We start from the raw sequence: 27,116 nt of genomic DNA on the forward strand, positions 1-27,116 counted from the left end.
CTCAGCCAACACCTGGGATCAAGCTTCTCCCATATATTGTTTCAGAGTTTTTCTGTTTAATTGATTTATTAAAAAGCATTAAGTTTATTAGTTATTATTTGCAAATAATATTTAGACCTGTGTTATGGTATACACCTAATTAAAATCTGTTTTTTAAACAGTTGTTAATTTTTTCTTCCAAATCAAAGTACCAGTCATTTGGAGACAGACTATACCACTCACACAAGCACTGCTCGTCAAGACCTTGGACTGCTACCCTTTCTGAGTTAGTTCTCTGCTGCTTTTACCACACAGCTATGAATATCAATAAGGCTTTCCTATTTGCATGCTGCTTTGATACAAAAGCAGTAAAAACTATGTTGGCTGTAACAACAGTACTTGAATATCCCTGCTTGTGAAGGTGAAAGAAAGAGACAATATTCAGTGAGGAGAAAATGTATTCCTTTAAATACTGAGGGAAAAAACACTAGTCTAACTTCACAAGTAACTTAGGAACATAACATACAAACTTCTGTGTAATAAAAGCAGTGTGATTCTTCAGCCTAGGTAACACTGTAACATCACTTTTCATCAAATTTTGACAAGAAAGTTTCCAGACTCCAGGGAATTGTGGTATGAGGTGAAAGGTAGAACTTGATGATCATGAAGGTCTTTCCCAACCTTAATAATTTTATGTAGTGATATTTTTCTGCAGTCAACAAAACCTACAGCAGACAGCAAACTCACTTTTACTAAGAGACAAACATGGAGAAATGAGGGCAAACCTCCCACTTGATGGACAGCACCAGCTTTCCTCTGCACTGCCCAGCCATGTACAAACCCAAATGAAAGGCATGAGGACTCATACTTTAAAAATCATCTGGTAACACTTAAAAGGGAGATTTAAATTGAATGTGGCATTAACAATACCAAACAGTTCTATTAAAACCTTGTCAGTCACTTGTAATGGTTGATTTCTTCCATACTAAGTATTGGCTCGGCTCTGACAATTTACCTTGGAAGTTCCAGAAAATATTCTGGAAAGCAACAACTGAAAGTAGAACTTAAAAGAACCCCAAACAACTGAGCTCTACAGTACTATTTATCCCACATATTCAAAACACATGAATAACCTCAATCCCTATCTGTATTTTATACTACTTGGCATGCCCCAAGTTTTGATCCCTCTTAGTCCATTATGTAATTTCACTTCCACCACCATGGCCAGAGAGAGAGCTTTGGCCTCTTGCAGCCCACACATTCATTGTAGAGGTCCTCTCCTTCCATGCCTAGAGCCTCGTTCCCTCCCTGCAAGTAATGCACATCTTACCTCTATTCCGTAGGGAATTTAGTCTGTTCTCCTGGGCAGGGAATAATATCCACAGCGTCTCTTTCCTTCTCTTTTTGTGCGGCAGCTTTGTAGTATATTTTTTTCTTCTAAGGCAACTATCCTAATTAATGGGAGGAGCTACAACGTACTTAGCAGCAGGTGCGTTTGAAACTGACCACCACTTAAATCGTTTCTCAGCTAAGGCTGTGAGCAATTCACTCCTTCCAGGCAGGAACTGCGGCCTGAGGAGAGGCCCCCTCGGGCCAACCCGTGCTCCCCGGGGAGAGCAGCCCTCAGGAGGGCAGCTCTCGGTGCAGCTCGCCCTCCCGGCAGGACCTGCGGGATGAGGACAGGAGCCCTCCATGAGGAGCAGAAGGGCAAGCAGGAGCTGATGTGTGCCGGCTGGAATCCCCCATCCCCTGAGGGCTGGATGGGAGAGGGGGTGAAATTACACTTGGCAGAAAGCGGTGGCTACAGAAGGTGGTATTTTAATTTTTGGCTTCCTCACCATCCACATCCATTTTAACTGGCAGTTAGATACATTTCCCCCAAGTCTGCTTTGCCCACGACAGTAATTGTTGATTGCTCTGTCTTTATCTTGACCTATGTGCTTTTTCATGTCATTTTTCTCCCCATCCTGCTAGAGAAGAGGAGGGGAAAGTGAGTGACTGGGTTATCATGTGGCTGCAATCCACAGTCAGCTCACCACAGTGTGATAGATAAATATAACTATTTTCTTTGTTGCCAGTCTACTTATTAACCTTGACTTGTAATCTCAGTTCTCTTTGATGTTTTTCATCTGTGGCATATTCTATTAATTTCTCTTCAGTCATAGCTAAGGCAAAAAAGCAGTTTTTACTAACACTCCTTTATATAGCTGTGGATATTAAATTTAGCAAATTTCAGCATTATCTAATACAATCTCGCTTATTTAATAAGTCAAGGGCATACACGGTAGCTCTAAACTTCATTGAAATTGTTGCAAAAACCACAGTGAAATTTGTCACAATGTTAATGCAGCTTTCTTCAGCGGTGGAGCTGTACAGCAAGTATGATTGCTCTCCACCAGAGCTCAGAGTAAAACTGCTGCAAAACTTCCTCCTGGTTGCAGAAACAAGGAAGATGGAGGAGACAAACCCTCCTGCCTTCTAAACCTTTCCTCAACTTGCCCATCAGGAAACACTGCGGGGGGAAGCAGCCATTCATACTTAGCTTTAGCATTTTCCATTTTTCCTTTCATTCAGTCACATAGTATATTTTATGAAGTTAAAAGAAAAATCTGCTTCTAAAGGTATGCACATGTCCATATTTTGAGAATTTGAAAATTCTTCATGTATTTTGCACTACAGTAGTGACCACCCACAATTAAGACATTTTTGAAGCATTTTCCTTTATTTGTGTATTGCAAACACATCTGCACATCACATGCTTTAATAATTCTTGTTCTTGAAAGTAAGACTGTAATTCGTAGGTCTAGAACATTAATCATACCCTTAACCTCAGGGAGCCATTTCTAAGAAAAAAACTACAACCTTCCAAAAAAAAAAAAAAAAAAAAACAACAAAAAAAACCATCATACTGACTGTCTAACTATTAAGTCAACAACACCTCGTTTCTGTGATTGCTGCATTCAACTGGTAGCTCTTCCATGTTTTGTTTTAGGCATTATCTTATTAATCGAACTACTTCTTAAATTAGCTTTGGTAAAAATTATTAGACTCAAGGGAAACCTACTAGAAGCATTACGAACATTTTGATGAGAGTAGGTTAAGAAATAGCTAGTTATGACAAGGGGTGAACATCTGTTAGCCTGTGAGAAGACAGGCACTGAAAGGTGGTAAACTCCTACACCACCTCAGCTACACCCAAACCTGTTTCGTGCCTATCATTGTGCATTTGAAGGCACAACATACCTCACAGCAAGCTTTGCCGTAAAAGCCCTAATCAATGACATTCAATTTACAAAATTAAATAAAAACTCGACAGTCTGGCGGTGGCGTTTGTGAGAGCTTGCTCTACTGTGAGCCCACCTTTGATTGCATCGTCAGCGAGAACCAAGGTACACCTGTAATATCAATACCATCAGCGCACTGGACAGCCACCGCCAACCCAACCTCGAGCTTCCAGCTCCTGAGGAGCCTCCCGAGCGAGAGGAACAAAGGCGGTGAACGTACCTTCCCCTCGCTGCCCCGGAGGCCAGGTTCCTCCCGGCACTTCCCCGGCCCGGCCGGAGCGGTGCAGGGCTCGAAGGGCCCAGGTAGCCCGGTAGCCCCTCCCCGTCGCCGGCCCCGCCCCGCGGGGGATGGAGGGGCCGCGGCCGGGCTGGCGCTGGAAGAGGAAGCGGGAACGCGCTACCGGGCGGCGGCGGTGGGGTCACGAACTCTGACCTGTCACAGGGCACGGCACACATAACAAAACACCCCCGACCCCAACACAGCCCCGGCCCCCTCCCCTCCGCGGGCCCCACAGCCCCTTACAGCCCCCGCGGGGGGAGGGAGGGCCGCTGCTGGGCACCGGCCTGCCCGGGCCCGGTCGGGTCACCGCCACTGCACCTTTGGCGCCCATTCCTGAGGTAAAAAACATTTTTTAAAATTGAAGCGGCCTGGTGGGTTTGTCTCGTGGGGGCCAGGACGAGGGAGGGGGCGCGGGGAGGCGGCAGCGGGCCCTACTCTGGACACCCCCGCGAGGGGAGGGGTGGGGTGACGGTGGGTTTAGGGGAGGGGGATTGCACGGCTCCGGTATTTGTCTGGTAAGCGAACACCAGCCGTGGTCTGGCCTGGTCTACAGCTCCTGGAAAGAGAGGAAACGACCACTGTGGCGTGCTGGGTCGATCGGCGGGCAGTCTGGTGCCGGAGCCGCTGGTTGCAGCGTGGGCCGGCTGAGGTCGGGGCTGGTCCGGTCGCGGTGAGCAAAGTCTGCTGTCCAAGGGGTGTAGGGCGATGGTCGCGGCGATGACGAGCGCGGGACACACAGAGGCAGAAGATGGAGTCTGAGCGGGCGGAGGCGGCGGCTTGAACCCGACCCTTTTACCTTTGCCACCGGGAGGGCGGAGGGGAGGGGGCGGCGGGTACTTTGCATACGGGGCTGAAACCGCCGCCATCTTACCGGCCGCTTCCACACTGCCATGCCTGGGCCTCCTCTAGGCAGATACAAAGCTGTACCGGAGGGGAAGGGAAGGGGCCTAATGGCGGCGGCAGCAGCCCCGCCTGGGCTCTGGCGGGCGGCCAGCACCGCCATCTTGTGCTCAGTGAATCCCCGGGGGGCTCTCCCGCTGCTCGAGGGGCGGTACCGCCGCTGTTACAAGCGGGTGGCTCGGCCAATGGGCGATCTGCGGGGGAGCGCTGCGCCTGTCCTGAGGTCATTGGTCGGGCCGGGGGCGTGGCTCGGCGACGCGCGGCGGGGAGCTGCCGAAGGCTCTTCAGCGGCGGATGGGGCGTGGCGTAGCCAATGAGAGTGCGGGCGCGCGGCTCAGCCAATGGGGGCGCGGCAGGCCCGGCGCGGCCTGGCCGGGGTCGGAGCGCTGGCGGCGCCGCTCGCGGTGCTCCTGCTCGGCCGGCGGTGTCGGGCTGTGGGCCGGCGGCCGGCGGTGTCGGGCTGTGGGCCGGCGGCCGGCGGTGTCGGGCTGTGGGCCGGCGGCCGGCGGTGTCGGGCTGTGGGCCGGCGGCCGGCGGTGTCGGGCTGTGGGCCGGCGGCCGGCGGTGTCGGGCTGTGGGCCGGCGGCCGGCGGTGTCGGGCTGTGGGCCGGCGGCCGGCGGTGTCGGGCTGTGGGCCGGCGGCCGGCGGTGTCTGGGTGTGGGCCGGCTTCCTGCCGCCGGGACAATATGCGGGAGACTGCCGACAGGGCTGTACCCGCTTCTCGCCCGTCCTGCCGATGGCAGCCTGCTGGAGGCCGCTCGGTGTAGCCGAGTCGGACTCACAGCGTAAAGAACCTCGTTTCATTAAGACAAAGGAACAAATTTCACTAAGTTTGAATGCGGCCTTTTGCCGTGTCTTGTCAGTAGGGCCATACCCTTAGAACCTCTCAAGTAGAATTTATGACTTGCTTCTGAGGTTGCACTGCAGCTTAGGGAAACATTAGTGATTTCACACTGTGTTTTGGACAGCGTATACTGAGCTGGCTGCCACCCTGTTATGCTGAAAATAATTTCCTGGTGCTCAAGGTGCCTCTTCCTAGTTTTTCAAATTTCACCCCTTGTGTTGGTTTGGGGGTTTTTGTTGTGGCTGCCTTACAAACTGTTGCTCGGGGCTTTTGCTAGGAAGCTGATTTTGCCTTCTGAGAACTGACACCATTAAGAAGCTTTTTGTGGCTGTATATAGTCTCTGTGCTCAAAGCTGGATTTGATCAGATAGCTTCAGCTTAAGGTTCTTCTATGAAGGTTGAAAGTACAAAAAGCCTTGGTGGTAACACCAACAATAGCACATCTGTCAGACTCACTTTACTGCAAACACTTTTGTTTTGTGTCTCGGAAAGGTACTGTTATGAACAAAGTATCTCATCTGAAGGGCTTCTCTCATAAAGCGCTAAGAAAGCATATTATGAGCATATGATTATGCTTCTTGTGCTTCTTGCTGAATATTAAAAAAAATAAGAGGAAACACTGAAAAGGAACCATTGAACAACTAAGAAACCATCCATAAGCTGAGTTTGGTGGAAATGGTTCGTAGTCTTAATCAAGTGCAATACTTCAATAAAATAATGACAAGCTGTAGGAGAACCTAGCGTAAATACAAATTCCATGTGGATGTCTCAAGTTTGATTATGCATTATTACAAATAATCTTTACTTGACATATACAAAATTACTTTCACATTTGTCGCAATATAAGGGAATCCATTTAACGTAACGAGTTTTGACATATTTAACAATGTTAACTTTGTAAAAGTTACATTTGAATGAGTGGTAGAGTCATGCATACATTTTTCTGTTACCTGTGTTGCTATTGTTTGTTTTATTTTTAAAATTTATATTAAATGACTGCTTTGCAATTTTAAGGAGGTTTCCAATGAAACATCAAATGAGCCAGCATTCAGGAATGACTTTTGATTACCTATACTTGGATCAGAATCTGAAATCTAGCCCTGTAATTAGCAAGTCACAATTAAAAACTTAATTCATTAATTGAAAATCTTAATTAAATTTAACTTTGAAGAAATATACCCCTAATAATGATAATTAAAAATACATTGGAAGTGGTTTTTAATTGTTTCTTTGTCTTTTATTTCTTTGTAATTTTTTAACCCCTAAAGTTGAAGGTGGAGTTACTTGGAATAGGATAAAATGATTCTGCAGTATTTTCTTCTCATTGTGATAATAGTATCACATTATAATAAAGAAATAGTTTAAATAATGGAAGATACATTTTAGATGTAACTGTTTATTTCCCTTATTGTGTAAGATTACTCTTAAGAATATGGATGAACGTGGTGGTTTGATGGAACAACTCAAATTCTATGCCAAACAGCATTCTTAGCTTGCTGCTCCCTGATTCAGCATGTGGCAAGGCATCTCCTGCCTGAGCTGAGGAAAGTGACTTTGAGATCTATGAATTTTACAAACTGCATTAGTACTTGACTTTGAAATTAGTCCTTTCTCATTTATGAAATTAACATCTCTTTTTTACAGCTTAAATAACAGAGTGGAAAGAGTATATTAGAGGCTTAATAAAGTAAAAGAACAACTGTACCTCAGCAGTTTGAACAGCATGGTTCCAGCGTGCATGTCCCATATATGTATATGTGTGTGTATGTATATGTGCACACACACACATCAATGGCATCTTCTCTTATTTGCCAGATATTTCAAGCAGAATTGTAAATTTTCAAAAAGTCGTAGCAGAGCTTTCTTTAATACTAAGAAAGATCCCAAACTTTTGTGCCTGATGGAAGTTGCTGGCATCTTTCCAAACAGGTTCTCTAATGGTCTTGTTTCACCATGGCAACCAATATGGAGGTGCTGGCTCAGCAGGTAGTGGAGACTCAGCAGGTGGCTGAGGTGAGTGACAGATGATATCACAAGAGTTGGTATATGAGATTTTGAAATTAAAAACTTATTAGGGAGTCACGCTGTTTACAATTAAGCATAAATGGAACAGAAGATCTTTAAAGAAAAGTGCTGCTTTATACCTGGGGACAAGCATGAAACCAGTGCAATTGGGACACATTTTGTTCACCCTACTTTGTTCTGGTGGTCCCCATATGAAGAATGCAAGTAGAAAGTTCAACATGAGCTATAGAGAAACTTGGCTGTATTATGAATTGTTTAAAAACTTAATACAGCAAAATTTCTTGTAATTTAATCATTAGATTGACCATTTGGGACATGGAAAGCTTCTGCACCTAATAGGAATTGTAATCTAGATCCATGACAGTATTTGAAGTTACCTGTTTTACTTATGCGCTATAGTGAATTTACAGCAAGCTGGTTACCTTAAATCAGTTGTTATATTTTGTGCCTACACTTAAAGAAAAAAAACACAAAACCTACTTAAAGGGATATTAAGTGATGTCTTGATGCATATCCATTGAAGCTTGGATGCTCAACAGCTAAAAAGTTTAAATCAACTCATAAACACAAACTACAAGTGTTCATGGCCATAGAAAATAATTTATCTCCCTCACTATGCAAACTTCAGTCAAGAAATAAACTAGATCTTTTGTCTGATTAAAATTACTTGGTTTAGTATCCTTGAAGTTTACTGTGATTTTTCGTATGGTTACGTAATTAAGGGATTTAATAAATAATAAAGGGCAAGTGGGCTGAGAGACCTCTGTAGAAGAGGCTACTTTTCAGACATTAGTTTGGAGTTTTCTTTTACCTATTGAGCTAAGATTACAACTGTATATTAAAAATATTTTTTATTTCAAAAAGTTGTCCTATATAAGTAGAAAACATAAGTTTAATTCTGTTTTTAGAAGTGGATTTGAGATTCCCTACTTAGAAGTACATTTTTAAAGAAGAAATTTCATTCTTTTTAGCATGGAAAATGGCCTAGTGAGTGTCCTGGAATTAACATCTATGGAATAGTTTCAAAAAACTTCCTAAGTTTCACAGTGAAAACCAACAAGAGATCTTTCACTCTAGTTTTCTGTACCAGGTATAAATTTGGTAAGATGCATTTTTAAAAAACATTTCCAAATATATTTGGAAAGAGAAACTTGTAATGGAAATACCAACAAACTTTATTTTGGTAGAGATTGGGTGCTGTAATAACATCTCAAGCACATAAAATATATGACATTTGTAATTCCTCGTGCAGGAAATGCACCGTGGTAACATAGTGTGATGGTTGTATCATGCCACTGGAGAGATCGCTCCATCTCAAGAGTGTATGAAGCTCTGTGATTTCTTCCTGGCCGGTGGGTAAATAGAGGGCTTCATCTCTTTATAGTATTCAGCCGCTGCTTAAATGATATGCCTGTCCACTGTGTAACACCATGAAAACGTTGTTCATGGAAAACCAGTTGTAAGCAGCATTATCTCGTTAGGAATTCATTAATACTATGACCATGTTAATACTGAATCATTTCTGTATGAATGGCTGGCTGCCTGCTATTTGTGTTTTCTGTCAGATAGTTTTCAATACAGGTAAATACATAACTAGTTTTCTTTAAATATGCTAAAATTCTATATTTGTACTCGCCATATATTAGAGAAAATGTAGAATCAAACTTGGCACTGGCTTTAGAAAATGAGACTTTCGGACTATCATATTTTTAATTGATGAAAATTAAATGGAAGAAGGGGGTCATTGATGATGCATTGAATTTCAGGTTATGAACTGTGAGAGACAAGTTGCAACCGGATGACCTAATGCAAATATTAGCAGCTTTACCTATATTGGTATCGCTTTTTCAATATAACTGCCACATATGTAGTGCATGAGTTTATTGAGAACTGCGATGCCAAGCACCAAATGAGACTGTCATGCAAGTAGGATACATTGTTTCTCTTTCTTGAGCAATAGTTCATCAGCTTTTTTATGAAACTGAATGTTTCACGGAAGTTGCTGAGTGTGCTCCAGTGTTGCATGTATTTTTGTACTTATTCTATGTTTAGGACTTTTAAAAATTGTTCTTGTAATGGTTTCAAATTGTTTCACTGCTTTTGATTGCTTCTGCATTATATAGTGTCGCTTGATTAAATTTTTTTCCAATTGTGCATTCCTGAACAGATTGGACGAGAGTTCCATTTTTAGTGTTTGAAGTTGCCATTACTTACAGTTCACGAAACTGAAGAACAGAGTGCAGCTAGAGGATTCGGAGGGAATTTCAGCAGTTTCTTCTCATCCTGAGCAGCTCTTAAAAAGCAGGAAAAATACTTATGCCTTAATACAAAAATAAGTAATGCTGCTTTTCTCAAGCATTTATTTAGTACTGTCACTGTGCAATATGCAAGTGGCCTAGGTGCAGTACCAGCTTAGATCTGACTTAAATACTGTTTAAGAAAAATGTTTGTTTTTAAAGTGGAGGTGCATTCCATGTGTAGTACCTGTAATTTTAATGCAGAATTTAAAAAATTTTTAAACAGAGCTGTTGTGGGTGGGGTGGGGGAGGAAGGGGAGGGAAGGTGTGGTGGTGGTAGAAATAAGGGCTATTTCATCTTTCCAACAGCAGCTCTGGTGTAAACAGGAATCATTTTTAGTAGTTGCTAAAACTGTCCTTGGCCATCTCCCTGGCAGCCATAAACTATTCCCAGTGCATCCTTTTTCCTGTCAGAGGCTACAGGGAGAGAGTCACATGAGGTGACTGTTGAGCCCTGTGCTTCCTCGATCTTGCTTATAGCAGCTGCATTGCTGGAGAATTTTCAGTTGCTTTCAGTTCCCTCAGTGTCCTGATAGGAAACCATCAAAGTCTGGAGCCTTTTGGAAAGCATGTTTTCCCATGGAGGTCAAAAAATACTGGATATCCTTGTCACATAAAATATTTTTTTGACCCTCTTCAGACATCTCTGACATGTAACATCATAAATAGTTCTGCAGTTCAGATTTTGGTCCAGATGAAGCCTGTGTGCTGGAAAAGGAGAGTGGAAACACTGTTGTTCTGACGGAACAAGTTTTTACTTTGTTTTAAGATTTAATGAAGTGTGACATAAGACCTTTTATATGTAATATTTTATTTCTATCATTGGCCACTTGCTAATTTCTGATGATTCTTCAAAGTGGAGTTTTGATGCAAAGTCTTCTCAAACAATTTTTGGTTCAAATACAGCTTTTCTCAAGTTCCTGTTAACAGTAAAAGACCTGAAGTATCTCAGAGAACGTGCAAATGTGAGTTAGGAGATCGTGTCTGGTTTTTTAGGCAGTTTGGCAGCATTTGAACTGAAGACTGTTGCCAGATGTGGCATAGCTGCTGGTGTAATAGAAGTGTGGGGTGTTACATAAGAGGTGGTCTGAGATTTTCCTTAGCATGCAGATGTGCAGTTTCTTCTGTGATTGTTGCCTTTTTATGTGCTACAAAAACAAGATCTTGCACTGGCATCTTATTAGGGCAGTTAAACTAGAGTTCTTCTAGTGGTGAATTTGACTTTTATCTGCCATCCTACAAAGGACCTCTTGGGAGTGGTCAGGAGAGTTAATTCCACGTAGAATAATTGAAACTTTTTTTAGATGTGTCTTTGGCCTGTGAAAGAAATATATTTGGATATACATTTTTTTTGGTAAAAGCCTATTATTAATTTAGTAGCAAAAATACTAATTAAAAAAATATCTATGGACAAATAAGTCTTTCTGATTTAATTTGAGTTGCAGGTGTAAAACTTGGTACCATATTTTTCATTTAAATTCTTCATTTGTTTTATGCGTGCAGTTAAAAACTTTTGGTCTGTGATTGCTTAATTATGCTTTAATTAATATAGGAAAGAGAATATAAATTATTGCCTCTGAAATTGATTTACACATGATGTATTCAAGCAATACAATTACTTCGGCTTTTACTGGAGTGAATATAGAAAATGTTTTTCCGCTTAAGTTAGAAAACGGTAGAGGCTTTAAAAATTTCTCTCTATGTGGCCAATGGATTATTCCTTCAATTTATTTCTGAAATACTGCTTTTTTAATCAGTGTGGTAGGGGGAAATAAGCTACAGAAAGCATTGAAAATTTGTTTAGGACAAATATTTATTATATATGTATATATGCTCATACAAACACACATAGATGAATGTGTACATGATGGGCAAATAAGTAAATTACTGTACAAACATGGCTATATGCCTATGAAGAAATCTTATTTATTTCTTATGACATAAAATAATGAAATGCTTGGAGAAACTTAGCTTCAAACTACGGATTTTATATATACATATTTATTTTATATATATACACCCATCTACTGGAATTTTAATATTTCATCTAAAATTTAGAAACTGAAAAAGTAGAAAAAATAATGTATATATGCAATTATATATATTTATGTTTTAAAAGGGGAAAATTATAATAATTTAAACAGAAGAAACCGACTTTAATTTTGCTAGCTTTCAAAATGCACCTAATTGCCAAATACTTGTTTTTAGTTTAATGATGAAAAACGTAGATGCATATGTATTTAACTGTATTTTTGTATTTCTTGAGCTTTGTGTAGATTTTCTATGTCACTTAAATCATTATTAATTTCTATAAACTTCAACATATGAAATTATTGCTAGTGGTACTTACTTGTTTGAGAGCCCAAGCAATTACATTCTAGATACAAGTACTACTTTCTTCTACACTAGATCACAGTTAGTTGACCTAACATTTATGGTGTACCCCTGCTGTAAATACACTCCCTTAGGTAATTAAGTATAGAGTTTTTAGAGAGATGTACAATATATACTATTATATTTTCTGTCAAGTGCTTAATTTTAATAGTGACCATATTTCTTTGCTATGGAGTCCTTGAAATCAGAAGAAAATACCAATGCTAACAAATAAGTTATTCATTTGCTGCAGAAGCTTTTGTAATGGAAGTCCACTGGATTTTGTTGTTTATTGTTAGTAAGTTTATTGTTGTAAAACCTGTCAAGTACATGGTCACACTCTCAAGATTTCACGTACCATAGCTAACAAATTTAACTTTTGAAAATCATAAAAATATTTTCTGTTTTCACCCATTTGTCAGCTTTCACTTGAGCCTCATAAAAATGTTTTGGTGTGGAATTAATTTTTAAAGCTAAAGATGCTCTATAGGAAATCGAATGTATTTTCCTTTCAATTGTGCTAATTTTATATTAATTTTCCAGAGTGAGATCACATGGCATGCACAGGACCAGGGAATCAGGCCTAGCTAGCATGGGTTTAGGAAAGGCAGGTCCTGCCTGACCAACCTGATCTCGTTTTATGGTTAGGTGGCCCACCTCATGGATGAAGTAAAGGCTGTGGATGTGCCTACCTGTATTTCAGCAAAGCCTTTGATGCTGTCTCCTGTCGGATTCCAGGACATCCCTCTGGCTGCCCTGGAGGTCTCGAGACCCTGACAAGAAGTCAAAAACACCTGTGATTTCGATTTTAGCCCGTAGCAGAGGCTGCCAACTCTATGTGAGGAATTACAAGCCACAAGGGTTTGAGTAGTGTAATGGAGGAATTAACGCAGGGTGGAAAACTAGAATTTTGGGGTTTTTAGAATGTAATTCAGGGGTACAAGATGGAGGAATCTGGGCGTGTCCTAGCCTTTTTCTCCTTCTTCTTGTCCTCCATGTCTTGCTGTGATGGTGACACTTTTCTATTGGTTTAGGATAGGGACATGCTGTCCAACATAGATGTTAGATATTGGTGCATTGTTATAAACAGACTGTATGTAACTTTTGATATAAAAAAGTGCCAAGAGGGCACGCCAGACTGCCATGGCTTCTGTACTAGGCAGACTTTGGCAGGTTCAGAGAGAAAATATTATAGATAAGGAGAAATAAACAACCTTGAAAACTCAACTTCACGTATTTCAGACCTCTTCTTTGGCTGCCGGGCTAGGGGAACAAGGACTTTCACACTGTTGGGGTCTCACCAGCTGACCCTGAAAGTCTCCCAGCACTGTCTCAGAGAGGCTGCAACCCATGACTTGATGGGTGCATCTTTGTGGGGTTAAGAACTGGCTGGGTGACTGGGGCCAGAGAGTGGTAGGGAGTGGTGCCACATCCACTATTCAGTCACTAGTAGGGTTCCTCAGGGCTCAGTTTTGGATGATCTAGATGAGGGGATTGAGGCCAAGGCCAACAGTGTCAGGTTCAACAAGGCCGTGAGTCCTGCTGTTGGGTCACCACAACCCCACACAGTACCCCAGGCTTTGGGCAGGGTGGCTGGAAAGCCACTCAACAGGAAAGGACCTGTAGGTGCTGGTCGACAGTGCCTGAATGTGAGCTGGGTGTGCCAGAAGAAGGCCAATGGCATCCTGGCTTGGATCAAGAACAGCATGGCCAGCAGGAACAGGGTAGTGACTGTCGCTTAGTACTGGCCACTGGTTATGCCACACCTCAAATCTTGGGGTCGGTTCTGGGCCCTGCAGTACAAGAAGGACATTTAGGGGCTGAACTGTGTCCAGAAAAGAGCAAAAGAGCTGGAGAGTCAGTCATTGAGGAGTGGCTGAAGGAGCTGGGTCTGTTAGACCTAGAGAAAAGAAGGCTTAGGTGGGACCTTTTCAGTCTCTATGACTCCCTGACTGGAGGGGTGGAGTCAGGTGGGGGACAAAAGGAAATGGCATCAAATTGTGCCACAAGAGATTCAGGTTAAACATACTTTGCAAACCCATAAAGCGATGTGGCTGTTCAGTTCCAAAATGTTTAAAGAATTTCCATGCAGTTACCTTATGTCTGTCTGTCTGTCATTTTCCTTGAACAATATAGAAGAATAGACTATTCTTTTTTTCCAAGCTGCCTGCAGTACATTGTGGTGTAAGGTTTGAAGATGTATCAGTGAAAGGCTAAGGCTTCTACAACTGAACAACTGTAAAACAGTTTTAAAAGACCTTCTTGCTCTAATTAAGATATTTTAAAGAGTGAATAGCTGTGTTAATAATTTGGCATGGAAGACAAAAAGATCATCAATTAAATGTGTCCTTTAAGAGTCTGGATTTTTGGGAGTCTTTTTCCTCTCCTAGGTGTCTTGTTTTCTGCAGCTGAAAACTTATTGGAAGACGCCTCTTATTTCTACATATCTCCTGTCTATTGTCCTCATTTAGCGTGCAACTTTTGTGACCTGTGTATTAAAGAAAATTGGAGATTCTATGTTTAAAATAGATTACACTTCTACAGTATGTGGAACTACTTAGGGTACAGGCAATAGGAGAGTAAATATGAAAGTAAATAAAGTACTAAATAAAGGAGTAAATAAAGACTTAATGGTTTCATTAAGTCTTGTGTATTTTAATACCTCTGCTTCCCCAAAGAGACTATAGTCCATGTTCCTTGCTATCCAAACTGGTTTTCTTTATGCCATAAATTAACTTTTCTGTATATGGAACAAAGATTTTTCCAAGCAAGCTAAAGTTGAAACTTCCGTGTTGTCCAGCTGTGCAAATTTTGACATAATTCCAAGATTGTTTAGAAGAGATTTGATCAAAACAAGCTGTGACCATCCTGGTTTTGGACACGTTACTCCAGATAACAGGTTCATAGAATGGTTTGGGTTGGATGAGACCTTCTATATTGTCTAGTCCAACTCCCTGCCACAGGCAGGGACACCTTCCTCTATCCCAGGGCGCCCCAAGCCTTATCCAGTGCAGCCTTGGACACTTCCAGGGATCCAGGGGCAGCCACAGCTTCTCTGGGCACCTGTGCCAGGGCCTCACTGCCCTCCCAGGGAAGAAATTCTTCCCAATATCCAATCTAAAGGTTATAATCCATGTTTGATTTAACATTTTTGCTCTGAAAATGGCTTTGCAAGGGGTGTTTTTCAGGCTAAGTATTCAGAACTAAATTTGCATTATAGTTTGGTAGTCTAGAAAGATATGGAATAGGACAAGAAACAGTAGTATTCAGAAACAGTGTGAAAGTTAATCTGTCACTCAAAAGTACTTTAAAATTATTAAAAGGGGAACTACTTAACATTTTACTTACAGAATAAAAAAATGAGACAAGTGTATAATAAAAAGTTTAAAAAAAGCATTTCTGCATTTCAGTAAGCTAAAGGATTATACAGTACTTACTCAGTGATTCATTTGAGCAGAATGGTCATGGTAGTGGTGGTTTGGTTTTGTCAGTTCATTCCATTTCCAAAAAAAGAAAATACTCTGATAATTCATTGAAAGCCAATCCAAGTTGGTTAAATGACTGTAACCTTTCCAGTAAATTTAGATTCTAAACTATAGGGCTATCTGATCTTTTATAAATATAGGTATTTTTAAAAGCGCTCAATACCTTAACACTGAAGTAAAATTCTGTATGTTATTTACAGGTGCCGACTGTTCAGACTTCGCTATCTGAATCTCCAGTGATGACCAGCCCTTCTCAGCGTATCCAGATAATTTCCACAGACTCCTCTGTATCTTCACCACAACGCATTCAGGTAAAAATCCATTAATTAACCAACTGTCATCATATATTTTCTTTTTTTCTTCTCCTCGTACTTACCTTTATACAAAAGTATGCTAAAGACTATGGAATACTTCCTTTAATTCTTATGAGATCGGGTAATTTTTAGTGAAAACTAAAATTCTTTTTCCCTCAGTATTGGTGCTGACTTGATGGCTATATATAATAGTTAGCCAGTGAGGAGTCTTAACACAGGTTAAACCTTGCCTGCACAAGCAAATCACCTGAGCTCTGGCCACCGCAGAGGGTGAGATATTGTCAACAGAAATCTGAGATCGTCTCCAAGTGCATTCTTCTTCCCACTTATTTAGGAGCTGGTAGGAGATGAATCTATTTAGCACAAAGCTGGCCTTCGGGAATGGTGCACAGTGGGACTTGGTTACTGGTAGACAATAAAAAGATATCATTAATGTATCAGAATGTATTCAATGGCAAATTATATAGGACTTAATAAATTTTAATGAAATACTAGTGTACATTGATACAGTTACTCTACCAGGCAAAATAGAGATCATGCTACCAGACAACTGTATTGGAAATAGAAACTTTCCATCATAAGAGAATCTTGAGAATCAGCATGGGAAACAATAAGGCTGCCTGATTCCATCTTTTCTGATAACTTTAGGGAGTAACATCTTGCATAAAATATGTAGGTTAAAAATGCATTGGTAAATGTTAACTGGGGAACATCTCCATAGTGCCATTTATAAAGAAAAATTTGAGAGAGTTTCTTTGTAATTTTTCACTGATATAATTCTGACATGGAATGAAAGGTTTTAAAACATAAAATCTACTGTGGTCACTAATTTCTTCAATGATTTACAGATTGTGACAGATCAGCAAACAGGTCAGAAAATTCAAATAGTGACAGCAGTGGATTCAGCTGTGTCTCCAAAGCAACAATTCATTTTAGCTAGTCCAGATGGAACTGGTGCAGGAAAGGTGATCTTGGCAGCACCTGAGACATCTAATGCCAAGCAGCTTATCTTTGCCACCACAGACAACATTGTACCAGGCAGAATTCAGGTAAATACAGTAATATTTAGATAAACCATGGAGCTTTGTTGTGGTGTTTTTGTTGTTGTTGTTGTTGTTTTTGCTAAATTAAGTCTAAATTGCTTAAGACCATTTGCAGTAGTTTTCTCATTACATGGATCAGACATACTAATTTTAGACTTCATTTTTCAATCATAAATCCTTCTGTCTTCACCTACCTCATGTATTCCATTGCACTTATCATCCTTTCTTGTGTGTTCTTGTTCAGGTTCCAAAGACATAAGGGAATCTTTAAGGTATTGCTTGTGAGAAGTGCCAGGATTTCTCAGTCTAAGATTCACTGATATACAGAGATACAACTCACCTGAGCAAATCTACATGAGTTTGTACTTTATATTCAGTATCAAGACATTGCAATAAAGCTCTGTTATGTTATTATTTATGTGTGTCTTGAGCATAATCTACATGAACAGAAGCTTTGCAAAGCCAATGATGTAACAATAATCCGTGTCTCATGAAATTTCAGATTTCTTCCTAGCAGTCTTAAAAAAAAGAATAAAACAATTGAGAAAGTGCCTGGTGTCTCTTGTTACTGTTACAATAGAGAATAATTTACACAAAGAAGAGTAACTTTTACATAGATATTTTAAAAATGTTATAGAAGTCTTCTAAAATTCATTTTTCCATGCTAAATAGGATATCTGACATTACAGAGGGGTTGGGTTTTTAATTTTTTTTTTTTTATTTTTTTTTTTTATTTTTTTTGTTAAATAGAATGTTCAGAACAGAAGTTTTGGAATCCAAGGCCTTTGGAAGCTAAACTGTTTCTATGGTAGAGCTGAGCTCCAGGCTATCCCCTCTGAACCATACATCCCTAATAGCTAGAGAAGACATAGATGGGAAGAGCATCTAAAAGCCAACTGTTTTAGGCTAAAATATAGCAGCTGCTTGAGAGTATTTGCAAGAAGGGAAAAATACTGTTGATTGCACAAGTGAGGAAACATTTGTAATAAACAAAGCTAGCAGTTTTATTTGTCATTTGTTTTGATATGACTATTTCAAAAGTCTCACTATTGTCAGTAAGAACTCTCATTAAATTGCATTTTACACTACTTAATTTCATTCCACATGCCATACGTATTCATAAATTCAGTCCTCTCTTCTTTACAAGCTGATACACCAGTCTTGTTCTATAGGCAAGACTCCTTAACTCTATATCTAGCTAATTACATTTTTTTATTCTGGAATTTTGCTTTAGATAGTGACAGACTCTGCTTCAGTGGAACGTCTGCTAGGAAAAACTGATGTTCAGCGGCCCCAGGTAGTAGAATATTGTGTAGTCTGTGGTGATAAAGCATCAGGTAAGGAAGCATACAAAGTGGTATTGAAGAAACTTGCTTGAAAAGATGACTGGGATGAAGAGATGATTTTTCATGTGCTTTAACTGATTTTATTCATGCTCATGGCAAAAACAATTGTGTTTTTAAATGGAAAAATATACTTTGTAGCTATACACAAAAAATAGCTAAACTCTGCTTGGAAAAATATTAGGTTTTCTCCTTGAGCATATGATAAATTGGCTTAAATATAAAATAATTATTAAATTACTCCTGGTAATTGAAAAAGACTGCTTGAAGCGTGTAGTTAAGTTCCCCACCGTGATGCACAGCCATCAAATAAACATGTCACCTAAAAATGTATAACTACTCCAAGAAAATGCTTCTTAGTGCTCTTTAACAGACTTAACACTTCCTGGTAGATTTTGTTCTTCTACTATCACAAAACAAGGCAAGCAGAGACTATGTGAATCCTCAGTGCTTCAGATCCATGCAGTAACAAGGAGTCTTAAGATAAAATTTTTATATTAGTCAATTTTTATATTAGTTCTGTGCTATCATCCTAGAGAGGAGACACCCTTCTGTCTTTTTTTCTCACTTTCTTTTACTTCTTCAAGTGTTTATGAAATTAAAACAATACCAGAATTAATATGGACAGAAAATTTAAATTAAGATTGCATTTTAAATTTTGGTATAAAATTACTTGTTTTCTGAAATTGCTTGAGCTCTTAGCTGATATATTCTCTAAATGTATCCTATAGTCTGTAACAGCAGATAGAATTGTATCTGTACTTAACACAGAGTGGGAACTACACCTTCATCAACCACATGTTCAGAAATAGCTTGAGCCTTCCTCTCTTCTCTCCACTCTCTCACCAAAACTCCTGACAATAGGTAAACCAGAAATATCTTGTGAGACTGTAGTAATGCTTTCATGGTCCAAAATGCTGGCACAAATCCAAAACAAATTTAAAGGGTGACTTACAGCGTTCTACTTGTTTAAAATGAATGTTTTTATGCTAAAATATAAGTGATTTCCAACTGATAATATATATGTTTCCTAGGTCGTCACTATGGTGCTGTCAGTTGTGAGGGATGCAAAGGTTTCTTTAAAAGGAGTGTAAGGAAGAATTTGACCTACAGTTGTCGTAGCAACCAGGACTGTATCATCAATAAACACCATCGGAATCGATGCCAGTTTTGTAGGCTTAAGAAATGTCTAGAGATGGGCATGAAAATGGAATGTGAGTGTTAAGTACTCAATGTGACATTGTGCCTACCAAATAACAATTATGTGGACTACCGCTTGTTAATGTGTTCTCTCTGTTTTGGTATATGTTGCTTGTAGGAAACAGAACATTTTGGCAGCATCTAGTGCACCTTTCTTCCATCACCATTTTATTTCTGAGGTGCAGTAGTGGTTTTTTTTGGAGACCACATCTCCAAGTACTGTTGTCTTTGAGGAGCCCAGTTAGAGCCTCACTTACAATGCGTGTTCCAAACACAGTGTATGTTTATAATAGAAAATATTTTGATGTTGATTGACATGAATCTGAGTCTAATATTCTGTTTGAGAATCTGCTTTCCTTCTAGTTTATTTTTACGGCTTTTTCAGCCAATGATAGCAAATAGTTAGTCTTTTTTTCCCCTCTTTTTAAATTTTTATGTTAATTTGGTAATTTATGAGCAGTGTTTTATGTGGCATTGTATAAACTGCCATATGTTTTAAAATATGCTTTCATGTTTGTATGTAGTACTTCATACATTTCCAGTGCTAGCAGTGAAACACTTGTTTCAATATATTTTTGTTTTCAGTTTATATCACCTGTTTTTTAATTTAGCACTATGTGAAACAATGACAAGGTTATTTTATGATCTGATTTAAGCCGGGTAAATTCCAGCCACCGAGCTCAAGGGAGGCAAAACATTAAGCTGTAAATAGGAACATAATTGTTGTATTTGCCCTCTAAAACTCCAGACCTATTGTGATGATTCTGCTGCTTTGCGCACAATGTGCTGAATATAAAATAGACATTTGTACAAGAAAAACTGCTGCAGTTTCAGAAAGTAAACCTTTCTTAGTCCAATATGATTAGGGTATATGTTTATTGACTTCACTGTCTTTGGGTCAGGCCTCTTATTAATTTACATGTATTCACCAAGCCAATAAGTTTGATATGCCAACTTTGAAGCCCCTAAATTTTGCTAATAGTAACAACAATACCAAAAATAAAATCAGGAACTAAGTAACTCTTGCTGGTTATGAGGATAACTTTCTGTAATATGTTTAATAATAACATTTTAATATTATAAAGATGCACTTGTCACTTTCTTTAAAAGTTACAAAATAATTGCTTCTTGCTATTTTTTATTTAAAAATTTGCTACACTTGTTCAGCACTTCAGTGACTGAACTTAGTTTCAATTTTCAAATATAAATGTAGATTATGAAAGGGTTTTGGAACATTCTTCCCTAACTGTGAGGAATTAATGGCTCTGAGTGAAGTCTATGTCATGCATGTAGTATCCTCTCAAGGAATTAACCTGCATCTCTCAGGTAGCTTGCCTCTCTTGACTTTTTCAGGGTCCCTTCTGGGTTTGCATTGTTCTGTGTCATCCAGAATAGGAATGTGCCTAACATTTAGATATAGCTGTTTCTGTTAAAAAAAAAAAAAAAAAGCAAACAAATTGAAAACACAATCTGTAGAATCTTCCATCTTATCAAATGCCAAAAAAAGATCACAAAACTTGAAGCAAAAGATCAATCTGTGACTTTCTTAGTTAAAAGTATATCTAAAAATACACATACTCACAGATATAGTAACATAGGAGCCTGCATTTCTTCACTCTTGGTATTAAATTTCCAGTTTTGAACTGAGCTGGTACACTATTAGAACTGCAGCAATTTCATTTACTTTATGTATTTTTTGTTTTAATTATTTCCTTTAAAATCTGTATGTTTCTATCTTTATGTAGCGGTTCAAAGTGAAAGGAAGCCTTTTGATGTGCAACGTGAAAAACCAACCAACTGTGCAGCTTCTACTGAAAAAATCTATATAAGAAAAGATCTTCGAAGCCCTCTAATAGCAACTCCAACATTTGTGGCAGATAAAGATGGGACACGGTGAGTATTTCAGTTCCACGCATCTTTCACGTTATTTGTGCATATTACTTTGCAGTCACACCTGATATTCCTCATCCCCTCTGCTCTCAGAGGGAACAGAAAAGAACTCTAATGTACACATCATCTGTTTCCATTACCAAGGCCAATGTAGGTTCTGGTTCTCATGAAAGCTTTTGTGTCTGCACACAGGTATGTGGTTTTCAGTTCAGAGCTGGCTCTTGTCCAGGTCAGAGCAATGCAGAGCAAGTGAATGATACTCAAGCAGAAAGCATGTAGGCTAATGCTGTGATATATTTGCATTAGCACTTCTCTGAGATTAGATCTGCAAGTGGCAGACTAAAGCTTCCTTCTCCTAAAAACACTAGTTAGGGAGACTCAGTGACTGCTGATTCAAATCCCACGAGACTGGTTTCAACAACAGCAAAACAGCAGCTTCCTTTTAGTATATGGAAGATACTCCAAGGTGGTTCCTGCACTCTCATATGGTCTCCTTAGGCAATGGGTGGGAAAATGCACATCATTACAAACAAAGGCAAGATTTCTTTCTTTTTCTGAATAGAATTTAAAAAGTCTAGGTTAAATATGACATTTTTATAACTGTAATTTATGAATGGTTGAGAACTATGTAAAAATTGGATTTTATTATTCAGTTTTCATATGGGGGAAGTGTGTGTGTTTAATTTTTCATATACATATTCCTTGTTGAACAAATGACACTGCAGTTAGGAAGTTTGGACTGCAGGTTTCTTGGAGAATTGTTTTTCAGTGTTCTTGTTTGAAAGAAGTACTTACAGAGACATCTGCTCTTAAAAATTTTCTTGAGCTACAGATCCATTATAGACCTATAAACACTACTATAGTTATTAAGAACCACTCTGTTATTTATGTAGGATTCAGATTTGCATAATGCATGATAATTTGCTGCCTGTGCTTGTTGACAATGATAGCTACAAGTGTCAGACCCCTTGTACTGTAATGTCCTGCAGTCTTGCACCTGTGTTGTGTGCATTGGTATTGTTTATGGACAATTGGAGCATCACATAAGTAGCAAGTCAACTTCTTGCTGACTGCAAAGACTTCCCACTGTCTCCCTAAATTAGATATAGGAGAGGGGAAGGACATTTGTTCACAAAGCAGCAAAAGTAAAGGCAGCAGAGATTTTATGCAGGCTTTGATTACAGGACTGTTTCTGACTATGTTTTGTAATGTAAAAAATATTTTTATTACTTTTATTCAGTGCTGGCCAATGTCTTGGTTGGATTACAGAATTATGCCTTCCTTCAAAGTCTAATATAAAATTAGAGCTACTAGGTGACTTCTGAGAGCATGAGATGACAACGGGTTTCCTTGAAGCACACTAACCCAGAACAAAAAGCAAATGAGAAGATATGCATTTGGGAAGTTGCCATTGTTTTGCACTGGAAATTATAAGATCTGTCTTTCCGGCTACTTTCTGGGAACTGTTTCAGAAAGACTTAAGTCCTGTTAAATAAATTGTAAGCTTCACTAAAATTTTAATTACAAAACCGGTAATTCTTTTTATGCTCTCATGAGTTGGTACACGTTCTTTTTATTAATGAAAAATACTATTGACCATCAGATGCCTTACACTTTTGAACAGGTCAGCTGGTCTTCTGGATCCGGGAATGCTTGTGAATATTCAGCAGCCTTTGATCAGGGATGATGGTACAGTCCTCCTAGCTGCTGATTCCAAGGTATTACTGGCTCACTTCAGTTCTGAGATATCTGTTAATTTGTTCAGGTTACTTTATCTATTGCACCTAGTCTCAAATAGTTGTTGCTCTTGAGAAGATAAGGTTATGATAAGTGTGAAGAACCGTATGAATGGATGCAGTAAATTGATCAATAGGATTGTGGTTTCTTTTGGCAAGCATATTTCTGTAATGGGTCAGCCACAGGTAGATCTCAATATGATGTCTCATCGGGGACTAGGATTGATAATTAAAATAGAATTTAAAGATAATTGAGAGCCATTGTTCTTCATGGGATTCAGGAAGAAGGAAAAGGTACATGGGGAAAAAGAACAAAAAGATTGAAAATGGGGGGGGAATTATATATGAGATATTAACTATAATTTTGATTTACTAATATAGTGTTTTCTTTTTAGGCTGAAACAAGCCAGGGTGCCTTAGGAACACTAGCAAATGTTGTAACATCTCTTGCTAATCTCAGTGAGTCACTAAATAATGGAGATACTTCTGAAGTTCAACAAGAAGAGCAATCTGCAAGTGAGATTACAAGGTATGCATTTATATTTACTTCTTATTTAGTAATTTCTGTTCTGTGTGGTGTATCCTTGCACTCATTCATTATAAGGAATTTGGCGTGGTTACACCAGACACAGTATAGATTGCCAGATTGCCCCTACTTTGAAACTGTTTGAAACAGTTCTTTAGAAATTAGTTTTGGCTCTTGCCCTCTTGTGAAGAACTGTGTCCAGTGTTACAAATATAGGGTTCTAAAGCTAGACTGCATTTGGTTATCAGAAAAATAATGAATTACTAGTTTGTGACCTTGAAAGACTCTGAGAATAGCAACATTTTAGTGCCATTTTATTTCACAGGTATGTTTTATGTAAGCTTCTCCTTTGCAATGCTTGTGCCCTGAGCCCTGCTCTTTGGCAGTCTCCATTACTGCAGATTTATTTTTGAGATTGTGCTGCCATAAAATCTCCTGGTAATGTAGATTTAGAAAGAGTTTGAAGTCTTTCCTTTCTTAATGAAAAATATATGAAAAAGGAGCATGGAATATTAAAATTTCCAGCACAGCTTGAGATTTGCAAGGCTGGGATATTTTTGTTGGATGTTTTTGGTTGTGTTTTTTTGTGGGGGGAGGCAGGTTGGTTGAATTTAGAAGTATAAGTTAATAAGATAAAATACTTGGACACAGAATTGTCCACTGTTTCTCAAAAATAAGATTTTTAGGAAGAGCTTAACTGTTGGAATCCTGGATGCTGAGAATTTGAAACTTTCTGTGCTTAAAGGCACAGACCCACAAGAGAACACCACATTTGACCTGAGGTCATGGAACAGGCTTTTAAAATTGATTAATAGCACTGGGATTACGGGTGTGTAGTTGGTTAGAAGTCTGTAATATCACAGGATGGAAAACTTAGAGTTTGGGGTTTTAGAATACAGAAATAAATATGAAGCAAGATGGAGGTTTTAGGCTGGAGACAGGTTGTTCTTTACCTTCTTCTTCCTTCCTCTTCATGGGTTTGGGTGATGTTTTGTGATTGGACACAAAGGTTCGCTATGTGGGCTTCGGGGGATCAGTTATTGAGTTAAAAGGGAAAATAATTTAGGTGTCCTTTCTTAATTGGATAGTTTCGTTTTAAAAGACCATGTAACAAAAGTTAGTTAGCTATTTTGTGCCTTGCTAATGAAAAAGCTACCGAACTCATGGTTGTGAGGCTGTAACATAGATAAGAAATAATAAACACCTGAGTCCAAACATGAAATACTGTCTCAAGTGCCTTCAATCCCGACCTCGAGGAACTGATACTTAACTGTCATGATTTAGGAATGGTATTCTCCAGTTGTAATGTTCACACTTAAACTTGCTCCCCGCTCCGTCTCCAGTCAGAGGCACAAAAGGCAGAGATCACAGGCTGAAACAGGAACAATTTACTGGAAACAGCAATGAGACTAGGAAACAAACAGTAACAGCAAAATGAAACAGTAATAGCAACAACATTAATAACAAAAGGTATAACAAAAATTATTTACACAGAAAAGCCCCTGACAATAAACAAATACCAGACCAGTCTGCCCACTACACCAACTGGAAAACACCTCTCTGGGAGGGGAGAGAGAGAGCACGAGAGAGAAAAGGACATAAATTAATGTCCATCTGGGCTGGCTGGGTTAAAAGGAAGTATATAATGGATAGTTCCACACATGAGAAAAACAAGATACTGTACCCAGGGAAGGAAAATGCTCCTTTATTTCTATTAATTAAGGCTCTTAAGTCTTTCATGTGAAATCTTCAAGTGAAGTCAATTAATATTTTAAAATACTTGACACTGCAATGTCATCTTATGTCTTACTCCTTCTTTAAAGCAGAAGAAAAATTTCTAAAAATACCTCTACCAAAAAAACAGCTTGACAAAAAAAATGGCAAAGAAGCACTATACCATAATACTGTCCACTGGTATGAAATTGGAACACAAAATTCTTCTTTACATTTAAGCTCTGTTAATCCAAAGAGAATTTACAGTGATCTATTTGGGTAATGATCCAGCAACAGCTTGAGTATAACAAAGACCAGGGACCAGTCAAACTTGTGGTACTGTCATAAGGCTTTTAAGGCTCTATGTATATCGGGAGATAAGGAGTGCTTGCCTGTATTTCATCTTAAGGGATAGGAAATTCAGGCCTATTGTCTAGAAGAAAACCACACTGTTCTCCACTGTTCCAAAAAGCTGGAGATCAAGGATGGGGACAAGGACAGGGACTTTGTTCTTCAGAATACATCTGGTCTGTAATCCTCACTGAATCTCTGAGAAGGGGGAATAGTGAATGCTACATGCAAGAGGACTATTGAGGTTATGCCCTGTAAACAGCTAAGCCTCACACAGCTGCTCCCTCAGTCCAGTGGGACTGGCGGTAGACTCAGAAGAGCAAAAGTGAGAAAACTTGTGGGTTGAGATAAAGACAGTTTATTAGGTGATGCAAAAGCCAGACACACAAGCAAAGTAAAGGAATTCATTCACTACCTTCCATGGGCAGACAGGTGTTCAGCCACCTCCAGGACAGCAGGGCTCCAGCATGTGTAACAATTACTTCCAAAGACAAATGCTATCACTTCAAAGATTTCCCCACTTTCTCTTTCTTCTCCCTTCTTTATATAAGTGTGATATCACAAAGTATGGAAAAAGCCTTGTATCAGTTGGGGTCAGCTGTCCTGGATGTGTCACCTCCCAACTTCTTATGAACTCCCAGCTTCTTCACTGAAGGGAGGACAAGAAGCAGAAAAGGCTTTTATACTGTGCAAGCACTGCTGTGCATAGCAAAAACATCTCTATATTATCAACATTGTTTTCAGTACAAATCCAAACTATATCCCCATACTAGCTGTAGTGAAGAAAATTAACTCTATCCCAGCCACAACCAGCACAGCACAAGACCCCTTTACTAGTACAAATACTAGGCTAAAACTATCCAAGCAGGATTTACAGTATGAAATCCTCCCCTTACAGGGGAGGTCTTTTACCAGCAGTATGTGGGCACATCTATTTGTTTTATTAATGTCCAAAGAGTACAGAGGGACCAAATTGCAATGAAAAGTCTGACCTTGTGTCATCCTAAAGATTTCTTGTGTATGTTGAGTCTAAGTGGAAATACTTTATAGCATTTAATTTGAGCACTATGAATTTTTTAAGATCTAAGGAAGCACTCTTTCATTGTTTACTTTTTTTTTTTTTTAGGGCATTTGATACTTTGGCTAAAGCACTTAATACCACAGATGGTACAACAGCTCATAACTTGGCAGATGGGGTGGATCCTGCAGGAGGAGGGAATATTCATGTAATCAGTAGAGATCAGTCAACACCAATTATTGAAGTGGAAGGACCCCTACTTACAGATACACATGTCACATTTAAGGTGTGTGCTTCTTTAAATGTCCTACTAAACAAGCTAATGCTTAAGATGTATGAGCTCCCACATAATTTCCTGTCTTGTATTGTCAATTTGCATTCCTTGCCAGTAGTAGTGAGTTATTTAGTACAATTTTTCTTTGACAACTTCTTGTCACACTATTGATTGTGATGGACTATGAGAGTAGTTTGAATGTTTTTGCCAGTTATTTCGCCGATGATAAAAACTGGTTTA

The 27,116-nt window shown here is 39.3% G+C and overlaps 2 protein-coding genes and 1 long non-coding RNA gene across 18 annotated transcripts in view; 1 reads left to right on the forward strand and 2 right to left on the reverse strand.

Moving 5' to 3' along the window:
- The window catches only part of LOC116808883 (uncharacterized), a 116,705-nt gene extending 111,764 nt beyond the window's left edge, over positions 1-4,941 (reverse strand). For 2 of the 6 annotated variants that reach the window (XR_012057976.1, XR_012057977.1), the window contains exons 1-3: positions 4,415-4,941; positions 4,120-4,298; positions 3,484-3,696 (exon numbers count right to left, since the gene is read on the reverse strand). Coding sequence is in view for 3 of the 6 variants with exons in the window: in XM_072934904.1 (XP_072791005.1) it covers positions 3,484-3,696; positions 4,120-4,298; positions 4,415-4,546 (524 nt within the window). In the remaining 3 variants the exon portion in view is untranslated. Of the gene's footprint in view, positions 1-1,309; positions 3,375-3,483; positions 3,697-4,119; positions 4,299-4,414 lie in introns of all 6 variants that reach the window. The other 4 variants (XM_072934904.1, XM_072934906.1, XR_012057978.1 and 1 more) reach the window with 3 other exon arrangements.
- NR2C2 (nuclear receptor subfamily 2 group C member 2) overlaps positions 3,690-27,116 on the forward strand; it is a 39,335-nt gene continuing 15,908 nt past the window's right edge. For 3 of the 11 annotated variants that reach the window (XM_030282795.4, XM_072934900.1, XM_072934901.1), the window contains exons 1-10: positions 3,690-3,881; positions 7,218-7,301; positions 15,669-15,779; positions 16,631-16,831; positions 18,060-18,162; positions 19,203-19,382; positions 21,114-21,261; positions 22,883-22,976; positions 23,390-23,523; positions 26,711-26,888. In XM_030282795.4, the coding sequence (XP_030138655.1) occupies positions 7,242-7,301; positions 15,669-15,779; positions 16,631-16,831; positions 18,060-18,162; positions 19,203-19,382; positions 21,114-21,261; positions 22,883-22,976; positions 23,390-23,523; positions 26,711-26,888 (1,209 nt within the window). In that variant the 5' untranslated portion in view covers positions 3,690-3,881; positions 7,218-7,241. Of the gene's footprint in view, positions 3,882-4,038; positions 4,059-4,089; positions 4,214-4,956; positions 5,967-7,217; positions 7,302-8,565; positions 8,666-15,668; positions 15,780-16,630; positions 16,832-18,059; positions 18,163-19,202; positions 19,383-21,113; positions 21,262-22,882; positions 22,977-23,389; positions 23,524-26,710; positions 26,889-27,116 lie in introns of those variants that run through there. The other 8 variants (XM_072934896.1, XM_072934897.1, XM_072934898.1 and 5 more) reach the window with 8 other exon arrangements.
- Positions 18,229-26,808, reverse strand: LOC115496915 (uncharacterized). Its single transcript, XR_012057982.1, has 2 exons — positions 26,000-26,808; positions 18,229-24,892 (listed from the first exon to the last, which is right to left on the reverse strand). It is a non-coding gene; the product is annotated as an uncharacterized lncRNA (long non-coding RNA).

This window comes from Taeniopygia guttata, chromosome 12 (genome assembly GCF_048771995.1).
Source record: "Taeniopygia guttata chromosome 12, bTaeGut7.mat, whole genome shotgun sequence".
In the NCBI taxonomy this organism is placed as follows: Eukaryota; Metazoa; Chordata; class Aves; order Passeriformes; family Estrildidae; genus Taeniopygia; species Taeniopygia guttata.